General features: G+C 37.2%; 1 protein-coding gene across 7 annotated transcripts in view; it reads left to right on the forward strand.

The window, feature by feature from the left end:
• The window catches only part of LOC145663044 (uncharacterized), a 104037-nt gene that overhangs the window by 63388 nt on the left and 17974 nt on the right, over positions 1–22675 (forward strand). For 6 of the 7 annotated variants that reach the window (XM_081729200.1, XM_081729197.1, XM_081729195.1 and 3 more), the window contains 6 exons: positions 838–1384; positions 2401–2477; positions 3747–3834; positions 6435–6508; positions 10312–10399; positions 14001–14077. In XM_081729200.1, the coding sequence (XP_081585326.1) occupies positions 838–1384; positions 2401–2477; positions 3747–3834; positions 6435–6508; positions 10312–10399; positions 14001–14077 (951 nt within the window). The remainder of the gene's footprint in view (positions 1–837; positions 1385–2400; positions 2478–3746; positions 3835–6434; positions 6509–10311; positions 10400–14000; positions 14078–22675) is intronic. The other variant, XM_081729201.1, reaches the window with a different exon arrangement.

The raw sequence follows: 22675 nt of genomic DNA on the forward strand, positions 1-22675 counted from the left end.
GAACATTAGAATATCCAAGTAATTATGCTGAAAGTAAGTAATGTATTCGAATACACACGCACACACACACATTATATATATATATATCAGAAAATGTTTGCTTGATAGGGTATGGAATCTGGTTTCCTATTTTTCTTTGGGAATTGCTTCCAGTGGAGTTCAAAGTACGCCCTCAATTTTTGGTGTTCATTGCATATTATTGCGATGTCATCTAAGTAGTTAAAGTGTTTTAATACCTATGTTGTAGAGTTAATCTACAACCCACTATTATTTGGATGTTTTAACTGAGAATATTTCTGTTTAAACGTGTAAACAGAGTATTTTACAATCTAAATTATTTCGTTCTCGTATGTTATTAATGGGTGTGGAAGAACGTTGGAAAATTTATTAAATCTCAGTATAATTACATAATGACATAAGGAATATGTACATTATATTATTTCAACTTTAACGTATGTTTCTTACCAAAAACGGTGTATTTCTTCTGCTATATTTCGAGTTAATCTCACACGCCTTCCTCAATCGAACATTTGCGTTATTTAGATGGTTCTTTTCTCACTATATTTTAGTCGAATTATACATATTTAATGTGTCTGGCAAATAATTATAATGCAAGATTTTAGGTTACTAATGTTCTCTTGTAGCAAATTCTGGAGATCAACATTTCACTTACTTTAAATTTTGATTCCTGAAGATTCCTTGAATTTCCAAGAGTTTGGCTTTCCTTCAAAGTGTAAAGAATTTTCCGGAATCAGAATTTAAAGTAAGTGAGATATTATGTTTTTTAGTCTGAGCTATCGGAATAAAACTATCCAAGTTACTTTCCGTTAATTGCAGAAGTTCCATGATTATTGACCTCGCCTCAGAAAGACTGGTAAGGACAGACCCTAAAAGAAGAAAGCAAGTTCTTCAGGTGCGAAAAGGTTTAGAAAAAGAAAATAATACTTCTAATGATGGTGATGGTAACACCTTACTAAATGATGATAATGATGATGGTGGTAATATTGAAAGTAATCCTGAGACCAATCTTGAATCTGATTCTGATATTCCACCTCAAAAATCGAGAAAGAGAAAGAAGTCTTTGCTTGCAAAGACTGGAAAGCAATCCAACGCTTCGTCTGAAAGTACTGAAAAGAAATCCAAGGAGTCGTCTGAAAAGACTGGGAAGAAATCCAAGGCTTCGTGTGAAGAGCCTGAAAAGGAATCCAATGCTTCGTGTGATGAGATTGAAAAGAAATCCAAAGTTTCGACTGAAAAGAAATCCAAGGCGACTAAGGAAGCGAAGAAATCTCAAAATAACGCAACTTCAGATAATGAAAATATAGGCGACACTGATTCCACGAAATGCCGTGGTTGTCATCTTTTTGAAGTTGATGACCATCAGGTAATTTACTTTTTATATTTCCGTAAAGATACTACCATAAAGATATATATATGGATTATAACTGGATTGAGTCACTGAATTAATTAATTAATTAATTGGTTAAGGTAACTTCTAGATGCAGACTAGTATACACTAGAAATATATATATATATATAAAGAATGGGGAAGGAAGTCAGCCGGGACCTAAATTTGGAAGTACCAACCCGACATTCAATTAATGGAACTGAGGAAAAACAGGAGAAAAACTGGCCGGTTGCTGAATTCTAACGCGGAACCTTCCTAATGAAAAGCAAGTATACTACTAGCATATGTTTGCTTGATAATCTTTTCAAAACAAATTCAGAATTCCAGCTAAGCTAGTTAAAAACAGCTTGAGATCCCTCGCTTACTTCCTGTTCTTTAATAAGTATAACAAATATATGGATTAGTTATCTAATAATTCAGTGGTCCAAGAAGTTTGGAGAGTTCGTTGCTGCAGCAAGAAAAGTCTGCGAATGGAATTCATACGAATGATGTTTATTGTAGACACAAATTCAGGACATTGGGTTAGAGAGAACATTTCTATTGAAGAAAAGAAAAAAATCACTTCCTGATCTTGCTTTTATAGTAGGCCTTGTATTCCGTAACTTTGGTGTACCATAAGGAACTAATTTAATAATAATAATAATAATAATAATAATAATAATAATAATAATAATAATAATAATAATAATAATAATAATAATAATAATAATAATAATACAACAGGTGAGGTACAATGGGGAAAAACGAAACAAATGATGAATTGATATGTATTTGCTTCCTACATCAGTAACAAAGCTGATCGTCATTGTTGCTACCATTATAAAGGGTTAGTGTCTTGCCATTGTCTTCAGGAAAGACCAAAAGTTTAACAAGTTTTGTCCTTGAATAATAACACTCATAGATTTTGATCTTTAGGAAGAAAAGTTGATATTGTTTGTGTGCGAACTATAATTATAGTATTCATGAACTCTCAAATCTCCTTTCTTTCTTAGCATGATGTGGAGCCAATCCCAGGGGAAACAACAAATAATTGTCCAGTTATGCGAGAATCACAGACTTCCGAAATAAGGTAAATTATTAGGTTGGTTTATTAGTTTATGTAAACCTTTCGTATTGTCATATATTCTAATTTAACTCCAAAGTTTATTAGACTTAATCATATCATGGTTGTCATATTTAATTCAGTTCATACCTTATTGGTGGTAGATAAATCATTAATGTCAGGTTATTAAAGAATAGTCTTGTACAACTTATCTTAGGAATGCTTTAGGAAGGCTACTTATATTTTTAGCGTTTTGTATGAACTTTATCGAAGATAAGGGTAAAACATAGCACGGGAAAATTAAGTTAATGCTTCAAAATCGGAAAAAAATCTGTTTTCAGAGTTTTATAAAAAGAACGGAATCAACAGCATAGCTTTTTATCGCTGTGCAAATAATGTGTCAATGACCAAATAAGATTGAAAAATGAAATTTTTAAACATTTTTCTTCGGAATGTACACAAACCAGACTCAATCCATGAATATTTTCTTCAGTATTCTCAGTGTTATAATGATTAACAAAATCCGAATGAGGCAGATAAACAAATTAGTAAGTGCAACATTTTTACTGCATTACAAAACTCATATTGTGCATGCCTCGTACGTATGCCTTACCATTCCATACCTAAGGTAGCCGAGATGCTAAATTGCCAATGACAGAGATTAAATTTTATTTTTTCTTCGCGGCATTTCCCTCAATGAACCCCTTCTAGAGTCTGTTCAGTTCGGCGGCATCAGACTACGCTCGACAACAATGCTCTACTACGTGACTAACGAGGTACTGTTGCATGCCTCGTGGATAATCTCACGGCGATGGATTGCGCATGCACGATACAATTGCAAATTGATTTCGGCTCATTTTAAATCAATCAACCTTCGTAGTTGAACTTGTTTAGGAAAAATTTTGAACGTATGAGCAATGAACGTATAGTACTCTTTTAATATTGACAGACATTAAAAAAATGAAATGAAATTCTTAAGTTTTACGTCCCACAGTTATGCCAGCTAGGCTAAAGGACACGGTGATGATGAAAAATGAAAGAAATGATGGAATGAAGAAAGTAGGAGGAAACGGGAAAACAGCGAGAAAACCCACGCACATGGTGTTTATCCATCACAAAGCTCACTTGACGCGAACTGGGATCGAACCAAGGACCTCATGCACCAGAGGTGAATGCTCTACCACTGAGCCACCGCGGCCCCTTGACAAACATTAAATATTGACAATTTAACGTTTCTTAGTTTTGTGGTATATTTGTAAGTTGACTAACAAAAGTTTTTACTCGTTTTGGTTGTAGCACTGAGATGCCTCAGAATAGTACACCGGTTACAAAAGTGTATCAGGGAAGAAAGTCTAAGGGAACAGCGACTCTGCAAGCTAAAAAGGTAAATCATAATATGTTTTACTGTTAGTTAAAAAATACAAATGTGACAAAACACATATTGAATGTAGATTTCATAAACGGAACCAGTTGTAGTTAAAAATAATTATTGACATACCATTATTCTTCTCCGTCTGCGTAAAGTTTAGATTCATCCACAGGGTTTCCAAATTTCACGAATTAAAAAAAAAAAAAGGACATCTTTTTAAGTGACATTTTATTTGCTGTTTCTCACAACTAACTTTAATTTTCGTTATATGCTGCCGCTGATGTTGCTGCGCAAATTTTAGCTGTCATTGCAGTATTGGCAGTCAAGCGCCTTGCGAGCTGCGTTCGATTATTACATACTTCCTTTCTGGTCGATAGATACAAATACTTGCAAGAGTCGGGATGGAACTATTTATTTCACCTCTTTCCATTTTTCTCGAATGGTTAAAAAAAACGGTCAATTTCATTGTGGAGAAAATCACGAGACGCTTATTTTATCCTTAAAAAAAGAGAGCATATTCGGAGAAACGTTTGACCTTGTCTGACCTTTAGAGTAAGACGTCATTTCGTGAGCACGTGTAACTTTGCTGTTCTGAAAATAGCTAGCTTGAAGTTGGAACAAAGGATTAACGTAAAGTTTCTTCTGAAACTTTGTCGCCAAGTGATACATTGTGACCGAGGGTAATCGTGATATTTGGATGTCCAGTGTACAAGTCTTTCAGTGGTATAAACGTTTCTCCGAGAGGAGGGAGGATGTTTAAGACAATGATCATTTAGGCAGACCGCGATCTTCAGTTCCTCACAGAAGTAACAATGGAGTAATGTTTCAGTGGATTTCTACTGGGGGGACAGTCAATGAGCATTACTACATTAAGGTTTTGCCCATACTTTGCGAAAAAGTGAGGAGGAAGATTCCCCAGCTGGGAAAAAAACGAGTGGATTTTGAACCACTCGTCGCACTGGCTTATAAGACTATTATCTGTTAGGCAATTTTTGGCGCGTAAACATTAGTGTCATGGAAACATCCTCCTTGCCCACCGGATCTGGCACTATGTGACATTTTCCTCTTTTTCCGAATCTAAAGTGTGGCGTCAAGGGTGCACTTGTTTTTACTTTAGTTTACTTCAGTTTTTACTTCAATGCAAGCAAAAAGCAGGAGACCTCGTACGTGAACTGACAGAAAATTGATTTCCAGTATTATTACTAATAATGGCAGCAGCGAATGCAGCAGTGAGTATGGGAAAGGGTCTACTTTGAAGGTGATTATCATACGAGTTAATAACGTGGTAAATACCAATCTTGTGAGTTCAGCATTGTGTGTGTTTGTATGTGTTGCTTCTGTATTAACCGTAAGCTTTATACATTTTTATACATTAAGTGACCTTACTATCCACAAATTCAATTATATATATATATATATATATATATATATATATATATATATATATATATATATGTCACAGTTCGTATTTTAATAGATATTTTTAGTTACAAATTTGAGCTCTTTCTCGTTCCTAGAATTTAATATACAGAATGCCCAAATAGCCTGGAATTATATAGCACACGTTTATAGAACATGTTTCAAATGATCCTTGATAATTGTATCACAGACCCAGTCGATGCTAAATTCCATTAGCGTTTGGCCAATGAGTTAGAGCTATCTATTAGTGATGGGCAAAACCGGTTTTTATAAAAACTGGAAACAAGTTTGTAGAATAACCGATATTTTGGTTTTCACCGAAACTGGATTGGTTTTTCACTGAAACTGGTTTTTGATTGAAAACCGCAACCAGTTCGATAGAAAACCGAATAAATTTTCAAAAAAAGCTGTTTTTTATGAAGTTTTCAAAAACTTGTTTCGTTTTTTGTATAAACCGGTTTTTATGCCCACTTAACTATCTAGTGAAAAGCAAGCCTGATCTGGATACCAGTGCTGCAGATAAAAATGAATAATATTCCCTGATACTATACAAAGAATGACAAAATACACAACTGGGTCTCCGTTTGAAGTGATAGGAAGCGAACAGAGTAACGTAGTGATTAACGCATCGGGACGGTCAGCCAGAGATTCGATTCTTTATTCAGTTCTGTATTTGAATATCATTAAATTTGCATCTATAGAGTAACTGACGTAAGAAAAAAAAAATTAATTCCTCCATTTGTTATAATAACACTGAAGAAATTAACTCGTTTTAGACTTCGGGGTACCTTAAAATGTTCTTGACAAATATATCAAGTAGAAGTTGTAAAAAAACTGTATTGGACTAATTGGGTAGAGAATTTTTGAAGTAGACTGCATGTTTATTTCTGGAGATGCGAAGTCTTTACGAGTACTTTCAATCGAGTTTCGGTATGTCTATGTATTATCGCCTTTTCGCTAATATGTCTAATAATAATAATAATAAGAAGAAGAAGAAGCATAGATGGAAGAAAGACTGAAATATAAAAAAATGAGGCGTCTTGTAGTCTGTTGATACTTTCTAAATTCCAGGATGTTTCATCCAGAATAATCTATATCCAAACGAATGTCAATTGTGTCTTGTTGAAATGAGTGTAACCAGACCTTCATCATTTCGAAAGAAAAATGTACTTACACTTTACTTCTTTCTTTGATAGAACGAGGGTCAAAACACAGAGGAAGAAACAAATAATTGCCCAGTGATGCGAGAAATACAGCCTTCCGAAACGAGGTAATCACCATACTTGCATAAGTTTGTTGATCTTTATTCTAATAAAAATCTGATGTTCGTTAGGCTTATTACATCAAATTGTTATGGTTCAACACTATAAATTAAATTCTTATTGTTACTGAATGAGTCAATAAATAGTATTAAAGAGCGGTCGTATATTATCCATCTTAGAAATGTCCACTTTTGTAAGCCTCCTATTTGGTTGTCGAACGTAAGGATAAAGTATGGGAAGACAGGTAATACAACAAAGTTAGAAAGAAATTATATTTAAAGTAACATCACGTAATTTGGTAGCCTTTCGATAACTGGAATTATCCATATTTTACGTGCTTGTATATATGAGTAGTGGTTTAATAAGACCATCAGTAGTGGCGACACGATGCTCTTCTTTGCAAACTTTGAAAATACCTCTTTTCCGCTCCCTCTGCCCCCTTCTTGGTGTGGTACTTCAGTGCAAATGATTTCAGGGACAATTTCAGATAAATGTGCATTCAGTGGTTAATTTTCAGCGTCTGCTGTAGCCTACGTGACAATCTTTTGATCCCCCTTTACTGATCTTTCATGCCTTCCCAGGGAGGTGTCTCCTCTCTCCCTAGTTTGGGATCCATTGTTGTATGCAAATATTAGTTGAATGGGAACGATCCTTGTTGCGAGCCACTGGTGCGAGCTTCTGATTTCGATTTTTGCGGCTTTCAATTTTGACTAGGATTTTGTAGGATTTATCCTTCATCCCAGCAAGCAAATATCGGTGGGTTACACGTACACCATTAATATATAGGTCCTGACAACTTCGTTCCAAATTTTCTTTACACTTTTCATTGTTAATGTGTTCAATGTAAATGAGCTCAAATTTGCATTTAAAAATTTTTTAAATAAATAACACTCTAACATTAAGCTTTGTCTTTCGATATATTTATTTATTTATTTTAATAAACGAAGTAGAAATAAGTACATTTCTAAACAAGAGTAAGTTAATTATTTCTTTAATTTAGTACAGTTTAGCGGAAGATTTTTACTATGCCAGCTACATTCTAGACAAGTTAGCTCTAAATATTTTGATGTGTTAAGCCTATCTCAGACGGGACTGAAGTAAGGCTGCGATTCACGATCTAAAACTCACGAATTTACTTAACAATCGTGTGAGAAGTAATTTGCCCTTAGTCCAGGTTGAAATTTTCTGCTGTCCTTATTTGGATCCTGACTTGGAAGAAATAGAAGCAGTTTCTATTTTCTTCTGGACTTGTATACAACTATCAATCAGAAAACAATAGCGCCTGACGACATTCAACTTTATTTCTCGCTGTAATTTCACAACAATGCTGCCTGGACAATAGTCATACGAAAAATATGATTTTTTGTGTAACGTGAAGCACGATTTATATTATTTAAAAAAATGCAGGAATAAAGACCTTAGAGAAGGTATGCAGTGAAGTAAGTAGTGTCCGCTCGAATACTACAGGTGTGAACAAATGTAATTACATCTTTTAAAAGAATAAAAATAGGCGATTTAAGTATATTGCACAATTTGTATACCAAATAAAAAGCGCGCAGGTTTACTTTTGGCGCACCACTCGAAATAATTGTTCATGAATTGGAATTCCTTCACTAATTTCCTCTTTATTGTTTTCTAAATGATTTGTGCTGGGCGAAATGAAAATATCCAGTTAAAATTCAAGAGGTTATCATGAGCAATTGTTGAAAAATTATAATTCTTTTACGATTTGCGTATAAATACAACGTCCGGATGCATGTATAAAAACTACAACCTAAAGAACACAAAATAACCAGCACTAGGTCGCCACTAAAAAGCACGAATGCTATCTAACCGAATCACAGCAGGGCGAAGCTGGAGGGGCCGAGCATAAGCGAAGGTGAGTATCCGCATATACGAGGGTAGTGAAAATGAGTGAGTTTTGACAATGATACGAGTTTCAATAGCATTTTTCATGATTTCATACTAGTAGCGTTCCACTTGTAAACAAAATATAACTTCTGTACACTGCAGAAATTCACCGCCGGTGGAAAATAATTTCTATACAGGCATCTTTCATATGAACTCACTTTATCCGTCGTAAAGCACTTGTAATAATTTTACACTAGTAAACCTACACTTGTAAATATAAAATTCAGATGTGGTGCGCCAAAAGTATACCAGCACCAAAACCAGAAACAATATGAGTTAATTGTCATCAGTGTTGTGTGGCCTTCGTGCAATTCTAGGGAATAGTTTTACACTGCTGGTACAATATAAAAAAAGTCCGAGTGTAGTGCATGAGAGGGATTCCTGGCGCGGTATGAGTTTACTTTTTGCGCTATGTGGGTATTTTTTATGGGTAGTGAGCTGACCGGATACACTCTGTACCTATACTAGAAAATTGCTCTCTCTTCTTTATTTTAGCTTCCCGCGCCTGATAACTGCCCTCATTTACACATTTGAACAAGTCATTTGATTTTCAGTTTTACAATCTGGTGAATGCAAGGATCTACAGACCTTTCTTCAGCTGATACAGACTCTCACAAGTTCGTATCTCGCTGCCGAATTTTCGGAGTTACTAATTTCAATGGTGTATGGAATTCTGAATAATCCATTCTGTAGGGTTTTTTTAAAGGAACGAGGATCTTCTATAAGTAGTTCATTATTCACCATTGAAAATACGGTGCTTTCCTGTGCATTATTGCGGCGAAGAATTCACACCCTGGTCCAGCAGCTCCTCTTTACTCTTTCTTTCTCTCTCTCTCTCTCGTTTTTTGGAGGGAGGGGATGACGAATTTTGTATCAACAACAGAGCAGATATCGCTGCTATGGTTATTTCATCCTTTTCGGATGAACTCATATTGTGAAATAAAAAAAAAAAAAAAAAAAAAAAATACGATTACGACAGTTGATTGTCCTGTGCGTAACACATTCTTCAAGTGTTTTTCGCCTGTTTAATACAGCGACCACGAGAGGCTCTGCTGGTAAAACCTACCTAGTAAAATCGTCTGAGACCCCTACATCACCTCAAGATAAAAGAAATTACATGGAAGATTCAGTTAAACAACACTGTCAAGTTGTAACCTGAGTTGGGGCCTTAGTTCAGATCCGTGTGAGACGGGCTTTAATGTACTTCAATATTTTCGACAAAATCGATAAATTTGCTTTTTGTTACAGTTTCAAGTATGTACGGATAAGGGTACATTACACTTCGAAAAAAATGGTAAATAGCAGTTTTTTTAATAAATGCAAAAAAGTGTCATATAAGCGATGCTCGATCTCATGTTATATTTAAAAAAAAATATAGTGATACACATCTGCGAATTATCTACCGTCTTGATATTGTAACAAGTCAGAATGCCCTATATCAGAAGTACAGTAATTGATATAAGCGAGAAAATATATAATGAAGCCATAACTAATCTATCTTCTTAGTATCCTAATCCATCTTAATCCCTCCCTAATCGCAATACTCGATCTGTTTTCACTTCAGATCCCTGATTTCCAGATTTCCATGTAATATTTTGAATCACAATGAAAGGAATCGGTTACCTACTTCTGCCCTATTGACTCAGTTGTCCTACCTAGGTACCTTAGTTAAATAAAACAACTTAATTCGGGCTGGAACAGTGATAGTTGAAATTGTTTAGCAGATGATTTTGTAATAGTCATATAATCAGTACTGAATGTCGGTTTCTCTTGTTCTAAATCTGTTTAACAGTAAAATATTACTCTTAGGATGTTGATAAACATGAAATATTCCCATTAATATTTCTTAGTTATGTGGTGAATTAATACAGTTTCTCTCTTTATGTTCTTTCATTTACAGCGCTCAGATTCCTCTGAGTAAGATACAAGTTACGAATGTTTATCAGCGGAAGAAGCCAGTGGAAACTGCGATTAAGCAAGCCAAAAAGGTAAACCAAATATGTCCTTAATGTGTGTTACTAGCTACAAAATTATTCTGTAGATCAGTGCAATTCTGAACACCAATTCTTTCCCAACTTTCGAATTTAAGATATAGGGTGTTTCAAAGATTAGCAATCATTTGGAGTTCCATAGAACATGTTGCAAATGATGATCGATATTTGTATGACGTATATTTGCAGTCGTTGTTACCATTCCATTAACACATGATTGATAATGGTAGAAACAATGTGCTGACAAAGTGTCTGATTCTAGATATCAGTGTTAATTAGAAAATGAAGGAATTCACCGATATCAGACTTTCGGGTCACAGTGTAAATGTTTTTCATAATCATTTCAGCTTTTTTGCTCTTCATTTCAGAAATTGAAAACTAGAAAGAGAGAGAGAGAGACAGAGTAAAATGCTGGCAACACATATATTGTTGAAGATAGGAAGTCCTTCATGTATTGAAATATTTATGAGACTTTCAAATTAGTTTCAATATAATAATAATAATAATAATAATAATAATAATAATAATAATAATAAACGGAAGACAGAAAGTGAGGCGCTATTGTAGTATCTTGATACTTTCAAATTCCAGGTTGTATCATTTAAAATAATTTATATCCCAGTTAATTCCAATTGTGCCTTGTCAAAATGAACTTTACTAGAATTCCATCATTTCAATAATAATAATAATAATAATAATATGTATCGGGTGTTCTAATAATGGTGCCCATGGACTGCAGAGCACTATTCTACAAGTATATATAGGGTGTTTCAAAAAAACTTCGACGACGTTTGCCAGGTGATTCCTGACACCAAGATAAGACAAAAAGTATAGACCAACCTGGGTGCACAAATGCTTCATTTCGGAGTTATAGACTGCCGAAAACATGAAAAAATGAACTTTAAAGATCCATAGCTTCAAAGCTATGGGACTTACCGTAGTCGGGTCAAAACTTCACTTAGAAACTAATATGTAAGCTATGCAAAAATATAGATTTCAGAATCTTAAGGTACTCACGAAACAATTTTTAAAGTGGGAGCTTGGCAACGGGCATATAATTTGAAGTACTCTCCAACTGCCTCCTATAAAAATTGTTGCGGAACTACCGCAGGACTCTGAAACTTGGATATGTGGATAAAGCACATACTAGTTCCAAAGTGAAGTCTTGGCCCAACTTCGGTAGGTTCCACAGTTTTGAAGTTATGGACTTTTAAAGTTCAATTTTTCATGTTTTCGGCAGCCGAAAGGAAGCAATTGTGCACCCAGAATGGTCTAGACTTTTTATCTTATCTTGTATATACTTGTATACCTTTCGAGTACTCATATGGGGCAACGTCGCAGATACAGAAACAGAGTAAATCTACCAATCCATCAAAAAGTTGCATCGATTCTTTCCAGATGACAGTTAAAATCGATAGACATTGACACTAGCATCACTTACTACTGTAGCAATCGATATAGCTGTTTGATGGATTTGTATAGCAATGCCAATAGTTCTAAGTTAATCTGCAACGTTGCCACATAGTGAAATTTTGATTCCCTATAGCGGCTGAATGAGGCGTCGGAGGGTATACCATCAATAACATTTTCGCTTTATTTTGACCTATAGAATACTGCTCTGTTGTCCGTGGGCAACATTTTTAGAACACCCGATCTCTCTCTTTACAGTATGGCGCTAAATTCGTTGTACAAAAGCAGAGGTGTGATTCCTGAGAGTAAAACAAACAAAAAAGTGCCAATAAATATAGGGCGTAAACCCCATCGTTTACATGTTATAGGCTGCCGAAATCATGAAAATATGAATTTTAAAGGTTCATAACTCCAAAACTATGGGACCTACCTTGGTCGAATCAAGACTTCACTTAGGAACTAGTATGTACCCTATTCAAAAATGCGTGTTTCAGAATCCTGAGGTGCTTCCACAACAATTTTTATAGAGGGAATTTGACTACGGGCCTATGGTATAAAGTACTCTCCAACTACCTCTATAAAAATTGTTGCATGAGTACCTTAGGATTCTAAAACATGTATTTTTGGATAGAGCACATACTAGTTTCTAAGTGAAGTCTTGAGCCGACTACAGTAGGTCCCATAGTTTTGGAGCTAGGGACCTTTAGAATTCATTTGTTCATGTTTTCGGCAGCCTATAACACGTAAACGATGTGGTTTTCGCCCTATGTTTATAGAAAAATTTTCTGTTTGTTTTATTCTCCTCTGCTTTTATACAACAATATATATAGGGGTTGACAAAAAAAATCTAAAAACACTTTATACAGAACACGTAAGTTTGACCCTCCCCTGTACAACGCGTGTTGCGGTTGCCGATCGTTTTTTGCTTTCAATGTGTCATGTGGACCTTCCTGTTCCGTCAGCAGTAACCAGTTCACTTGTGAGTATCGTGGTGCGGTAAAATGGGCGGCCTGACAGACTTCCAAAGAGGCATGAACGTTGGTGCCCGCCTGGTTGGAGCTTCAGTGGCAACAGTCGCGAACATTGTGGGGGTATCGAAAGGAATTGTGTCCAATGTCACGAGAGCATACACAATTGATGGGCAAACGACGTCTGCAAAGCACAACAGTGGTCGAAAAACAATCCTGTCAGATAGTGACCGGAGAGCATTAAAACGGACTGTAGCAGCTAAAAGGAAGACCACTGCAATGAAAATTACGTCTAAACTCAATTCCCGCCTACAGAACCCGGTTTCATCAAAAACAGTGCGACGGGAACTTCATAAAATGAAAATTCATGGCGGGGCCGCTATCGCCAAACCCCTGGTCACAGCAGTAAATGTGAAGAGGCGTATCCACTGGTGCAAGGACCACAAGGCGTGGACTCATGAGCAGTGGAAATACGTAATGTGGTCCGATGAATCGACCTTCACCTTGTTTCCAACAATCGGTCGTGTTTACGTATGGAGAACACCGTCTTAGGCCTATGATACAGACTGTATGCTCCTAACTGTAAAGAATGGGGGTGGTTCTGGTTCAGTATGGGTAGTGATACCGTGGTTTACCGCAGGTCCCATCATGGCCCTGCATGGAATGATGAATGCTAAGGCGTATGAGACCATTTTGGGGGACCAGGTTCTACCCATGGCCCAAATATTGTTCCCTGATGGTGATAGCATCTTCCAAGATGATTTGGCACCCTGTCATGCTGCAAAAACGGTGAAATCATGGTTTGAGGAGCATGACCAGGAGCTATCACACCTCCCCTGGGTCTCACAATCATCAGATCTGAAGATCACTGAGCCATTGTGGTCTGAGTTAGAAAGGCGTGTTCGGTCTCATTACCCTCCACCAGCATCCCTTAAGGAACTGGAGCATGTTTTGGAGGAACAATGGTACAAAATTCCACACACCACGATTCAGGAGCTGTATACGTCCATTCCACGTCGGATCCAAGCTGTTTTGGACGCAAAAGGAGGCCCCACGCCACACTAGGTATGATATATATATATATATATATATATATATATATATATATATATATATATATATATATATATATATAATGCGTGTGTGTGTGTGTGAATGTGTGTTTGTGTATGTATGTATGTATGTATATGTATTCGTCATTTTTCTTCTTTCTTCGATAGCAGGATGTGGATCGAACCGTAGAGGAAGAAACAAATAATTGTCCTGGGATGCGAGAAATACAGTCTTCCGAAACGAGGTAAATTAATTAGTTAGCCTATTTATACCCAGATACATGACAATTTAATGGAAACGTCTAAACCAAGTACAACTCAGATTAATATGGCGTTCGACCAACTTTTGCCCTCAGAACAAGTGATGGTAACTGTTGTTTAACATTAAAACTATATTTCCCAACATATTTGAAACCACTATTGTAATCACTAAGTTTATTGTATAACCATTTGGATAGTAAGTAAGCTTGATGGTAAAACGTGATATGATCGGACGAAAGGCTTGTGCACCTTCGGGAAACCATAAATAATGGGAAGGTTAGGTACATGTATTTTTATCTGGTCTTTTCAGAGTCAGGTAATTGTGGAGAATTATCAGTTGTCGACTGTACCATTTTTATTACCTGTGGCAATGGATTACGCGAATGTGAAACAAATTTACATTTCTCCACTATTTTCAATATACCGGAAGCATATGTTTTGACATAATTACATATTGATTTCCTTCGTCAGCCTTTAAACACTATATTTCATGTTTATTAAGAAATTTTCTAAATCGTGTAATAAGCCCTTGCACATAGCGTGATTTTCTATATGGGCCTGTCTAGTGTTGTGAAGGCCTTAAAAAAACGGAAATTTTGGGTAAAAAAACATTTTTTTACGATTTTTTACCCAAGCTTGGGAAAAAACGGAAAATTTGGAAAAAATGGAAATTTTCGAATATCTTACCACATTATGCTTTTAAAATGAAAACCATTTTATTTTTATTTGTTTAGAGCTAAGATAATTGAGTACTTATGTTTCTTGTATTAGAATAGGGAAATTTTGTGGCAAAAAATGTATGTGCACCACTCATCCAAATACTTTAAAGTTAGCAATAGAATCAACTTATGGCTACAAAAGAAACTAAAATATAATCCTAGTTAGCTCAATTAGTATAGGCGCATTAAAATTATCTTGAGCAGTCTTATGAAGTTTCCCCTTGATGGCAGGGAAATGTTAAAATAACATGACCAGAATCATTTTAGTTAATATGTTAAATCAAACATATATTTTGTAGAGATATCTTTCTTGTGCTATGTAAAATTTCCGGAAATTTTGAACCCATTAGAAAAAATAATTGTTCGGAAATATTGGCAAAAACTGGAAAATATAAATTAAAAACTGTTTTCCCCTCATGCTAGAGCCTTTCAAGTGTGTGTCTGTTGCCGCTGTTGTCGATGTGTGTTTTTCCCTACCTCCATAGAAAGAGGTGAGACAAGTTGCTGTGGGCGAGATTCTTCAAAGTTTGATGAGGACAGGGTTCTTTTTTCAAAGCAAAGGGGAAGTTTTCCTCCGTAGGAGGTTGGCGGAGGTGAGGCCGAAGAATGTTTCATTTATTTTCCGAGGGCACACTTGAAATAGAAAAGCTCTAATCTTACTTGCTGTAACATGTCTGCAGCATTATATACAATGTATTTCGCTAACAGGTAAAATACTTAAAGTAACAGATTTTAATTTTAGTTTTTAGTTTTCTGATTTCTGGTAAAATCCCTCTTTAGTATTTGCATATTTTCGAATAACTCAAAAAAGAGATATGATCTTATTTTTTCACACACACACACCGCACAAGCAAGTAAATTTGATCAGCAAGAAATATATTAAAGGATTGAATATGTGAAACTTCCGTTCGTTATTACAAATTATCAGAACACCCGTTCTTCACACGTGGAGAATACGTTTCATTTTGCACATAAAATGCACCAAAACTGTCACCAATCAACTTATGAATCCCTAGACGATGAATTCGACAGTAATATCGGTCATTTTCAATCATCTTTGCATATCACCATCCCGCCTTAGGAGTATTAATGGGGCTAAATTTGAATTTAAACGGCATCGGCTGTTCATCTCAGCGACCCCCGAAGTTATGGATTCGACACTAATAACGGCAATTTTCGATCATTTATATATATGTATGGCCTAAATTCAGACATTTCCGTGCCCTTTGTTTTCAAGATAGAAGATTGAAATTTTGCCCACGTGTTATGTACGGTATATAACAACGTATTTTTAAAAGAAAACTTCAGATTACTACGTGAACCTAGGCCCGGGCCCAAGGGACAAAGTGTTTGGCGGGATTAAAAAAAAAAAAAAAAATCCAGGCTTTTCCCGAATTTTCCGGTTCAGGTGTATTATACAGACATGTGAGTGGTACCGTTGGAAAGGGCTCATTATACTAAAGAAAATGTCGTTTGAACCATAACTCGAGGTAAATTGTAATGACGCAGTATATTTTTGAAGTACTTTTATGGAAAAAATGGGTCACCTTCAGACTTTCAAAAATTTCTCCCGACCTCAATTTTTAAGATACAAGATTGAAATTTTGCACACATATTATGAACATAACAACGTATTTTTTTTAAAAAAAATTCAAATCCCGACGTGAACCCAGGACCGGGCCAGAAGGGAACAAATATTTCAAAAACTTTTCTTTTTCGAAAAATCTCCCGGTTTTTCTCGATTTTCCCGTTTCTGGTGTATAATATTGGAAAGCAAGTGATGCCGTTAAAAGTATGCTTTATCTTTAAAAAAAAAAAAAAAAGTATGAACCATGAACCATGATCATACGATAAATAGTAAGGAAGCAGTAGCTGTTTGAGTGAAAGTCTAAAATTTATCTCAGAAAGTGAAAATCGTAATAGGGTTAAACGGCCGGAAGTGTGACTGTTCATCTCAGCGACCCCGAAAACTATAGATTCGACAGTAATGTCGGTCATTTTCAATATTTTTTATATATATCCCCCTCCTCCAAGTTACGGGGCTGAATTTGGATTCAAACGACACAGGAAATGTTACTGTTCATCTCAGAGACCCCGAAAATTATGGATTCTACACTAATATCAGTCATTTTCGATATACCTCCCCCTCTCTTTCCCTCAAGTTGCACCTTCAAAGTGAAATAATAAAAACCGTCCTGAACTTCATTTATGTTGAAAATTTTATAGAAATCGGTCGAGTGGTTCAGGAGTTATTTAGTTACAAACATAGTCACTTTTATTTTTATACTTATAGATAATTTCTCTCACTAGAAAACTGGTATTTGTTTACATACAGGATTTTGTACACAAAGTTCATATAAGACTCTATATTATAATATTAAATAATAGTAATTACAAGTTTTAGTGCATGAGTATTAGTGAAATTTACCTGCTCTTTCTTTTAAGAAGAATTTGGTTAAAATTAACAAAATTTAACCAGATCAAAGAGCACATTAAGAACTCAGTTTCATTTAAGAGCCCTATTTGTTGCAACAGAAACGCTTCATGATGGTAGGCTTGTATGTAACTGTAAAAGTTCTGTAATTAACGCACATCCCGGCCCTGTGTGTCATGTAACTTGCGGCGGACTGTGATTGTCGTGTTGACACGAGCTTTGGGAGATGTTGTTTGAGTTCCACCGTTAGTTGGACCGCAACCGCACGACTATTATGAGAAACAATCCATTTTAATGCTCGGCGGGACCTTTCACTGAGAATTTCTTCCTACCACTGTTTCCCTTCACCGATATGGTTTTGTCATGATTTTTGTGCGTCATCATGACCTTGGACACATCCAACACATTCGTTATTTTCGTTACGCTTACACCACGTAACCAAGCTCCAAGAATTTTGCCTTGTTTTGAATTTCAAAGACGTCGTCCATTTTACACAATCACCGTCTGCTCACCCACTGCACATTGCCGTTCTACTGCTTCTCACGTAGTATGGAGTTACCACTAACGCCACTACTAAAACCGCGGTCCTGCGGACGTTGCCTGACCATTGAAAACCTAGACATCTCATGTAGTTGTATTAAATTAATAAGTATCTGCATCTGTTTGTTGTCCTGTATATCAATAATATCTGATGTTCATTAGACCTATTATATGTCAGTTGTTACAATTCGACACTATAAATTAAATTCTTATTTTTCTAAATGAGGAAATAGTGTTATTAAATTGAATTGAACTGAATTGATTTGATTTGAGTTCAGCGTCCTATTCAGCAACGAGGCTATATGAGACGTGGACCTACAGCTTAACGTGGGATCCGAACCACATCAGCTCCTCCGGGAATCGAACATGCGTACACTAGCCATACGAGGGTGGGTTGATAAGTTTTCGGCCTCACCAAGAAAACAAGTAGATAGGAAGCGAAGCGTGGTGTTTTTATTCAACATATTTTCCTTGTAGTGCAGACAAATAGAAGTTGGATGAATGCTCTGCAAACCAGGCCTCTGTTTTAGAAACGACGTCATCGATGCCATTGAAATGCGTTTTCTTTAAAAACATTTTCAATTTAGGAAAGAGATAAAAGTCTGATGGAGCGAAATCAGGCGAATAAGGTGGATGTTTATGTATTTGAAACCGTAGGTGGTCCAATTTTTGCAATGTCAGACGTGCCTTGTGTGAGGGCGCATTGTCCTGGAGGAAGATTACTCCTTTTGACAGCTTTCCACGTCTCTTCTCCTTTAGTGCTGCTTTCAGTTTGTCCAGAAGAGATGTATAATAAGTTGCATTGCTGGTTTCACCCGACTTCAGATAATCCAGCAATAGAATTCCTTCACAATCCCAGAAGACCGTAGCAGGGACCTTAGCAGAGGAGCGCTGTGTCCTAGCCTTCTTCGGACGTGGATAACCGCTGTGGCGCCATTCTGCTGATTGCTGTTTCGTCGTGGGATCGTAGAAATATAACCAAGTTTCGTCCACTGTTACCAGCCCGTTCAAAAAATTGGCCTTATCAGCTTGAAATTGGGACAGAAATGCTTTACTTGCCTCCACCCGTTCACGCTTCTAATCTGCGTTCAAAAGTTTCGGAATCCATTTTGTCGCGACCTTCCTCATACCCAGGTCTTCATGGATAACTTTCTACCCGTTCATGACTAATGTCCAATATGTCCTCTATCTGTTTGAGCGGGATTCGGCGATTGTCGAGAATCATCCGGTGAATAGCGTCAATCATCTCGGGAGAGGTCACTGAAATTGCTCTGCTACACCTTGGATCATCGTTCAGACCAAACTGCCCACGTTCGAAGTTCGCTGTCCATTTCTTCACAGTGGCATACGATGGTGCCTTGTCTCCCAATGTTGTGACAAGGTCGTTGTGGATCTCCTTCGGCGAGAGTCTCTTTAGGAAGAGGTACTTGATAAATGCACGGTGTTCAAATTTACTAATTTCTGGGACGTGGGCTGACATTCTCACTTTGGACCTGAAAAAACAAATTTAAAATTGGTTTAGTCCAACCAAATTTTGCACAGTAGCTTCACAAATTATAAGCCTCATAAACGTATATAACCATATCTAGCTTTGTTTGAACCTTGGTAGGCTGAGAACTTATCAACCTACCCTCGTATAACCACGAGGAAGCTCAATAATGTTATTAAAGAACGGATGTATATTATCCATCTTAGAAATGGCTTCTTTTGTAGGCATCCGATTTCGTTCATCTTGTATGCCCTTTATCAAACACATGGATAAAAAAGAGGAAGACTGGTAATAGAGCAAAGTTAGAAAGAAACTATTCCCAAAGTAATATCACAGGTGAATTATCAATTTTTTATGTGCTTGTGTAGATGAATGTGGGTTTAATGAGGATAAATCAGCAACGATTCGATGCTCCCCTTTTAAAAATGTGCAGATATCAGGTTTGATTTCAATTGAATACGCAGACGGTGATTACAGAGGTTGTTCAGTTTACATTTGGCCAATTTCGACTTACCTAAAAATTTAGAAGAATCCATGGCGTCAGGTCCGTAAGTGCTCGATATGTTTTCCTTGGTTCCTAACAATAGTCCGACAGTGTAATTTCCACTGTAATAGGCTTCTCTGAAGAACTGGGAGGGGAATCTTGTCCCATTCCCTTTGCACAGCTTTCCTTCCATAGTTGTGACATGCCGTTTTCCCAAAGCCCGCTTCAGCGATCCAAATCCACAATGGTCCATAAGACTTGCATCTGGAGATTTAACAGGTACTTCATTGAAAGGTATCACCTGTATACCACTTACCTCCTCTATCTCCCTGTAGAATGCGAGGGACGATCGTGAGGTATGGATGAGGCCTTGTCCGTGAATGCGCACCAGATTGGCGTCATTTCCGTACATTGTTGGAATCTCATGCTCGGAGATCGGCCGCATGATATGCTCCTGAAAATACTGGGAATTTATTTTGCAGTTCTTAGCCACCCTACGAATCTTCAGTTTACATCGGTAACAGTAGCCAGTAACGACCATGAACCCTTTTGAGAAGGATTCTTTACAGACACAGACCCACCTTCTGAAGTTCTTGGCGCCTTTCTCTCGGTACATGATGGCTCTCAGTTTGCCGCAGTCGAAAAGGTAAATCTATGCTTTATCAAGAGTTACGACGTACATTCACCTTTGTTTTGCCAGATGCCGTTCGTACAGCTTCTGGGCGTTACACTTTCGTTTCTTTTGGTGGGCATCCGTGAGAAGATGGCCACGAGCTTTCATGACTTTTTCCAGCTTGAGTTGAAGGTGTAACGTCCGGCTCACAGTCCCCAAAGACACGTCAAGACGATTAGCCGTACACCTTTGTGTTGGCGGATTTTCTTGCATTGCCATCTTGCGAAGTTTCCTCTGCGTGGTGGAGGTGGCCTTGGTGCATTCCCGCTTCTTAGGCAACTTCGTTGGTGATCCAAATGGTGGAGCTTCGTTACCCTTGTACCTTCTTATAACATTTTTATTCCACTTAAACTGATGTTGCAACCATTCTTCTTGCACTGTTTTCTAATGACAGAAACACTAAAGTGGGCGTCATAAAGAGCCGCAACATAGCCTTCCCAAAACTGGCGTAGTTTGGGCGGCATTTTAGTCACAGAGCGGAAACCCACACACTTGGATACAAATTTAACACAACACTCACAACAATGGTCCTGTTTTGTGCGTGATTGTCGTCCGCGCGAAAAAACAACTTCGTTCCCAGGAAGCCACTGCACAACACTGCAGGACGCCACGAGCCAGGTCGGGTGAGTCCATTCTGCCCGGGAGGGGGAAGGAACGAAATCGGCCAAACGTAGGCTGAACAACCTCTGTAATTTTCATTATCTTCTGTAGCCTAGGTAACACTATCCTTTAGTCCCTCTTTATTGGTCTCCCTTGCCTTCCTAGGGAGGTTCTTCAACACTTAGTGTGTGCATTACTGTTCTAGACAAATGTAGGTGAATGGTAAGGTTCCTTATGCCAATGGTGCGAGTTTTTTTTTTTTTATTATTATTATTTCAATTTTCCTCGGCTCTGACTAGGATGTTCCAAGCTTGATTCTTCAGTCTCACCAAGCGACTATTGCGGTTCACTATTAATAGGAGGTATGTTTTTAAGTAAGTATCGTTAAAAATATATATATATATATATATATATATTCCGTAACAATTTTGTTGATGCATGAAAACCTGTATCTTAATCTATTTTTCTACATAGTTTCTACCAATATTAAGTAATTATGGTATCGTATAACAAGCTTTTAAATACCATCCTGGTAGAAGTCTGCCGCCTGATTTCACAACCATTGCAACACGACCGTTTTGACTTCGTCATCGTCGTCGTGGCGCTGACTACCCAGATGTTTCTACAAATGCAGGAACATGTGATAGTCACCGGACGCTAGATGGGAATGGTAGGAGGGTGATCAAGTTGTTCCCAGCCAAAATGATGCAATGAGATTTTCAGTTTGAGTTGGCGCAGGTGGACAGGGATTGTAATGAAGCAAAATGATTCCCTTACTCAGCATGCTACGCCTTTTGTTTTGGATTGCATGGCGCAGTTTTTGTAAGGTCTCACAATGCGTTGTAGAATTTATTGTCACTACGAGGAGGAAAAAAAAAATCTTCCTGTTCCAAAACACAGTACACATGATTTTTCGGTCTGAAATAGTTTAGTTTAACTTCATTTTCTTGGATGATGTTGAATACCGCCATTCCATGGATTGTTACTGTGACACCGGTGTAACGTAAGCCACATACATTTCGCAGCTTCTAACAATTTTGCTTTATAAATCAACACTTTCCTCTCTATACCGCTCAAGGAAAGCCAACGGACTGCCTAAACGTTGGTTTTGTGCACCTCAGAAAGCATTTTCGGTACTTAGTGTGATCACATCTTTCGATAATTTAAGTGTTAAGTCACAATTTCATAGAGAACACTTCTTGAATCGTGAGGAAACTTACCAGATACAAATTGTAAAGCGTCTGTTCTCTTTCAGTTTTTTGGTCGACTTTCTGCACCAAGTCTTCAATGATGACAGAAGGTCGCCCACTTCGTTCCTCATCTTGAATATTCCGTACGGCCATCTTTAAAAGCTCAAACCCACTTTCATATCATTCCATCGCTCATAATGTTTTCTCCATATACAGGATGAAGCAAAAGTCTGGATTCACCCCTATAAAAGTCGAACGGTATAAGGAATCATAATGTCGTGTGGTATGGGATGTCTATAGGTGGAGGGAGCGGTCCCGGGTTCGATTCCCGGTGGGGTCACTCGGTCGAAAAAGTGTAACACGCTTTTTCAGGCCAGTCACCCTGAATGAGGTTTTCCTGGGTTTTCCTCATTCACACCAGGCATATGCCGGGGTGGTACCTAACTTATAGGT

This window comes from Thermobia domestica, chromosome 10, assembly GCF_964235325.1.
Source record: "Thermobia domestica chromosome 10, izTheDome1.hap1.1, whole genome shotgun sequence".
NCBI lineage: Eukaryota > Metazoa > Arthropoda > Insecta > Zygentoma > Lepismatidae > Thermobia > Thermobia domestica.